The sequence below is a fragment of the Neophocaena asiaeorientalis genome, unplaced genomic scaffold, assembly GCF_003031525.2.
Source record: "Neophocaena asiaeorientalis asiaeorientalis breed wild unplaced genomic scaffold, Neophocaena_asiaeorientalis_V1.1 scaffold2, whole genome shotgun sequence".
NCBI lineage: Eukaryota > Metazoa > Chordata > Mammalia > Artiodactyla > Phocoenidae > Neophocaena > Neophocaena asiaeorientalis.
In genome coordinates, this window is record NW_020172182.1 from 291,440 (window position 1) to 297,439 (window position 6,000).

Genomic DNA, 6,000 nt, shown 5'->3' on the forward strand with positions numbered 1-6,000 from the left:
GTCCCAATAAAGGAGAAGGGAGCAGAGAAAAGATGGGACAAACAGAAATAAATAGCAAGATGATAGACTTAAACCTAACCACATTAGTAACTACTTTAAATGTAAATGATCCAAACACTCCAATTAAAAGGCAGAGATTATCAGATTGGACAAAAAGGCAAGACCCAGCTCTATGCTGCCTACTGTGAACTCACATTAAGTACGTAGGCACAAAGAGATTAAAAATAAAAGGATGGAAAAGAGATATCATGCCAGTCAAAAAAAGAAAAAAAGGAGTGCTGTATTAATATCAGACAAAGTAGATTTTAGAACATATAATATTACAAAGAATAAAGAAGATCATTTGATAATTGATAAAGGAGTGAATTAATCCAAAAGGCATAATACATAATAATCTTTGACATTTATGCGTGTAATAATAGAACTTCAACAATCAATTAAGCAGGGCTTCCCTCATGGCGCAGTGGTTGGGAATCCGCCTGCCAATGCAGGGGACACGGGTTTGATCCCTGGTCCGTGAAGATCCCACATGCTGTGGAGCAGCTAAGCCTGAGCACCCCAACTACTGAGCCTGAGCTCTAGAGCCCACGAGCCACAACTACTGAAGCCTGCGTGCCTAGAGCCCGTGCTCCGCAACAAGAGAAGCCATGACAATGAGAAGCCCATGCACTGCAGCGAAGAGTAGCCCCTGCTCACCACAACTAGAGAAAGCCCAGGTGCAGTAACGAAGACCCAATGCAGCCAAAAATAAATAAAATAAATAAATTTACAAAAAGAACAACAACAAAAAATCAATTAAGCAGAGAACTGCAAGGAGAAATAGAAAAAGTCATAATTACAGACAGAGATTTCAATACCTTTCTCTCGATTATAGAACAGGTAGATAGAAAATCATGAAGGGTATAGAAGACTTGAACAACACTGTCAGCCAGTTGACCTGGTTGACATTTATAAAACACTGTAGTCAATAAGTGCAGAGATTGACATTTCTAGAACACTCATCCATTAACAGCAGAATATACATTCTTTTCAAGTGTGCATGAAACATTGCAAGGATAGACCAAATTCTTGGTCATAAAATAAGTCTCAATGTATTTAAAAGGATTGATGTCATACAAAGTATGTTCTCTGGGTATAGTAGAATTAAATTAGAAGTCAGTAACAGAAAGATAACTGAAAAATTCCCCATATTTAGAATCTAAATAACAGACTTCTAAATAGCACATGAATCATAGAAGAAATCAAAAAGGAAATTAGAAAGTATGTTGAACAGAATGAAAATGGTAACACAGCATAACAGAATCTGTGGGATGTTGCTAAAGCAGTATTAAGGGAACATTTATAGTACTAAATACCTGGATTAGAAAAGAAAAGTCTTAAATCAATGGTCTTTACTAAAAAAAGAAGAGTGATTAAACTCAAAGTAAGCAGAAGGAAAGAAAGAAAGATCAAAGTAAAAAAAAAATAGAAAGCAGAAAAATAAGGAAAATCAAAGGAATTACACATTGGTTCTTGAGAAGATCAGTAAAATCAGTATATATCTAGCTATCCTGATCAGGACCAAAGAGTGAAGATACAGATTATGAATATCAGGAATGAGGGAGGTAACATCACTATAGTTTCAAAAGATATAAAAAACATAATGAGGGAATATTATGAACAGCTTTATCTCCATAACTTCAACACCTTAGGTAAAATGGACAAATTCTTACCAAAGGTCACTCAAGAAGTAGATAACCAGAATAGCTGTTTATATATCAAATTGATGTCATTAATAACCTTTCACAAAGAAAATTCCAGGCCAAGATGGCTTCACTGGTGAATTCTATCAAACATTTAAGGAGGAAATAATACCAATTCTACATACATTTGTCTAGAAAATTGAAGAAGTGGTAATACTTTCAAGGTCTTTTTTTTTATACTGATACCAAAACTTGACAAAGACAGTCCAAGAAAACTACAGACCATTGTCTCTCATGAACATAGATAACAAAAATTCTAAACAAAATTATAGCAAATTGAATCCAACAGTATTATAAAGCATAATATACTATATTCAAGTGGGATTTATATCAGTAATGCAAGGTTGGTTTAACATTAGAAAATGAACAATTTTTAAAAAATTGAAGTATAGTTGATTTGCAATGTTGTGTTAATTTCTGCTATACAGCAAAGTGATTCAGTTATACATATATATATATATATATATATATATACACACACACACACACATATACATTCTTTTTTTATTCTTTTCCATTATGGTTTATCACAGGATATTGAATATAGTTCCCTGTGCTATACAGGAGGACCTTGTTGTTTATCTGTTCTCTGTGTAATAGTTTGCATCTGCTAACCCCAAACTCCCACTCCACCCCCCTCCATTCCCACATGTGGCAACCACAAGTTTGTTCTCTATGTCTGTGAGTCTATTCTGTTTTGCAGATAAGTTCATTTGTGTCATATTTTAGATTCCACATATAAGTGATACCATATGGTATTTACCTTTCTCTTGCTGACTTACTTCACTTAGTATGATATTCTCTAGTTCCATCCATGTTGCTCCAAATGGCATTATTTTGTTCTTTTTTTATGGCTGAGTTGTAGTCCGTTGTATATATGTACCACATCTTCTTTACCCATTCATTTGTTGATGAACATTTAGGTTGTTTCCATGTCTTGGCCATTGTGAATAGTGCTGCTATGAACATAGGGGGTGCATGTATCTTTTTTTAAAATTTAATTTAATTTATTTAATTTATTTTTGGCTGCATTGGGTCTTCGTTGCTGCATGTGGGCTTTCTCTAGTTGTGGTGAGTGGGGGCTACTCTTAATTGCAGTGTGTGGGCTTCTCATTGTGGTGGCTTATCTTGTTGTGGAGCACGGGCTCTAGGCGCACGGACTCCAATAGTTGTAGCATGAGGGCTTGGTAGCTGTGGCTCACGGGCTGTAGAGTGCAGGCTCGGTAGTTGTGGAACATGGGCTTAGTTGCTCTGCAGCATGTGGGATCTTCCTGGACCAGGGCTTGAACCCGTGTCCCCTGCATTGGCAGGCGGATTCTTAACCACTGTGCCACCAGGGAAGCCTGCATGTATCATTTTGAAATATAGTTTTGTACAGATGTATACCCAGGAGTAAGATTGCTGGATCGTATGGTAACTCTATTTTTAGTTTTTTGAGGAACCTCCATACTGCTCTCCATGGTGGCTGCACCAAATTACACTCCTACCAATAGTGTAGGAGGGTTCCTTTTTCTCCACACCCTCTCCAGCATTTATTATTTGTAGACTTTTTAATGATGGCCATTCTGACTGGTGTGAGGTAGTACCTCATTGTAGTTTTGATTTGCACTTCTGTAATAATTAATGACGTTGAGCATCTTTTCATGTGTCTGTTGGCCATCTGTATGTCTTCTTTGGAGAAGTGTCTGTTTAGTTCCTCTGCCCATGAAAATCAGTTAATTAATTTTCCATATTAATAAACTAAAAAGAAAGAACCATATAATCATCTCTTTAAAATTTTATTCACTTATTTTTATTGCAGTATAGTTGATTTACAATGTTGTGTTAGTTTCAGGTGTACAGCAAAGTGATTCATTTATACATATTTTATATATGTGTATTTTTTCAGATTCTTTTCCCTTATAGGTATAATTCCCTGTGCTATACAGTAGGTCCTTGTTGGTTATCTATTATAATCATCTTAACAGGTGCAGAAAGAGTGGGTGACAAAAGTCAACACCTCTTCCTGATAGTTTTTATCAGCAAAGTATTAATAGAAGATAACTTTGTCAACCTGATAAAGGACATCCTAGACAAACCTACGGCTAACATCAAAACTTGTGTGTTTGGTTAAAATTCCCATTATAATACGTTTTTAGGGACTTCCCTGGCAGTCCAGTGGTTAAGACTCCATGCTTCCACTGCAGGGGGCACAGATTCGATCCCTGGTGGGGGAACTCATATCCTGCATGCCACACGGCATAGCCAAAAAAAAAAAAAGTATATGAAAATAAAGTACTAGGATTAGTGAAACAGTTTCATATTTATAGATATTTGAATAATCATGGAATCATATTAGAACTAGAATGGGCCACAAGATGACATTAATTTAAATTGTTTATTTTTTATAGGTCAGTATGGAAATCCTTTAAATAAATACATTAGACATTATGAAGGATTATCTTATGATGTGGATTCATTACACCAAAAACACCAGCGTGCCAAAAGAGCGGTTTCACATGAGGACCAGTTTTTACGTCTAGATTTCCATGCTCATGGAAGGTGAGTAAATTTATGCTGACTGTGTCTGAAGTTCCCATGTATTCAATCTATATTAAGAGAAGAAATTTATACCCTTAATTTCCTTCTCTAATGGAAAGGTCCCCATTTGGAAATTCAGCCTACACTGAAATTTGGTGTATACATTAAAAAATGTTTTCTTTTAAAATGGATTGCCCTTTTTATGTTGTTAAGGAAACAATCACATTTAAATGTTTTTAGGTTTATGAATCAGATCCTCTGTTGTATTATCAGAGGATGTGTCTTTAAAGAACAGTCTATGTTTGTGGTTCAGCTCATTTTATGTGTTTTATGGCCTATGTGTCTGTTCTCTGGTGCCGAGAGTGAAGATAGCTAGTTGTAGGCTCTTAAGTAAGTCATTTAATTTCTCATTAACTCAATTTTATCAGCTCTAAAATGACAACTTGTAGACAGATGACCTACTGTACTGCTTAATTCTCAGACAGAATTGTTAAGGAATAAAGAACAGGGAGCCAAGGGAGAGAGGTAAAAAAAAAAAATCACATTTATTTAGTCCTGTTGTGTTCCAGGTACAGGATGCTTTATATGCATTTTCTTTTTTGATCTCTCTACACCCAAACAAGGTAAATCTTTTTATATCCAAGGAAACTAAGACTCACAGAAGTGAAATAACTTCTTTAAAGTTACGTAGTACAGATTTTACCTGGACCTGGCTGATTCAAGACCCCGTATTATTTTTTTCTTTGTCTATTAGGAGTACTCAGATACAAAATCTTCAAGTATTCTTTGTCAGATTCTCTGCCTTGCCTGCTGTAATGAATAAGTCTATTCCTTTTGTACTTTTTCTACAGTTGTAACCCTGATTTATTATTCGCCTCCTAATAGGTTTCCCAGCTTCCATTCCATTTATCATTAAAGCTATACTATGTACTGCTACAAGATGACTCTTCCTTAAATGCTTCCTTTTTCATGTCAGCTTATTGCTCTAAAGTCTTCAATTAATGATTGTTAGCCAGATTTCTTAACTGGGCTTTCAAGATTCTTTGTAAATTAACTCAAGTCTATTCTAAACTTACTTTGTTCCACTTCCCCATATTGTGCCTGTTTCGTTCAGAATGAGCTTCTCATTGCTGAATATACCATGTACAGTTTGTTTCCTGTACTATTTATCTTAAATTCTGATCATCTTTTAATACACAATTCAAGTTCTACTTCTTTGAAGCTTTATTTACACCTTCCTCTGAACCTTTAAATTACTTACCTGTGCCTTTAGCATTGGTTCAGTATCTCTTCCTTTTCATGGGTGCATTTCTTGTTTATTTTTCTGTAACTGGTTTTTCTTCCTCACAGGCAGACACATGCTACTATTTAGTGTCTGCTATTTGCCCTTATAGACACTCAAGAAAGATTTTAATGGATGAAAAAAATCAGATAATAAGAACTGCTATGGGGCTTCCCTGGTGGCGCAGTGGTTAAGAATCCGCCTGCCAATGCAGGGGACACGGGTTCGAGTCCTGGTCCGGGAAGATCCCACATGCCGCGGGGCAACTGGGCCCGTGAGCCACAACTACTGAGCCTGCGCGTCTGGAGCCTGCGCTCCACAACGAGAGGCCGCGACAGTGAGAGGCCCGCGCACCGCGATGAAGAGTGGGCCCTGCTCGCCGCAACTAGCGAAAGCCCTCGCATAGAAACGAAGACTCAACACAGCCAAAAATAAATAAATAAATAAAATTTAAAA

General features: G+C 36.5%; 1 protein-coding gene across 1 annotated transcript in view; it reads left to right on the forward strand.

Annotated features, from left to right (window-relative positions):
- The window catches only part of ADAM10 (ADAM metallopeptidase domain 10), a 107,932-nt gene that overhangs the window by 24,729 nt on the left and 77,203 nt on the right, over window positions 1–6,000 (forward strand). The window contains exon 2 of the mRNA XM_024761258.1: window positions 4,133–4,283. Coding sequence (XP_024617026.1) covers window positions 4,133–4,283 — 151 coding nt within the window. The remainder of the gene's footprint in view (window positions 1–4,132; window positions 4,284–6,000) is intronic.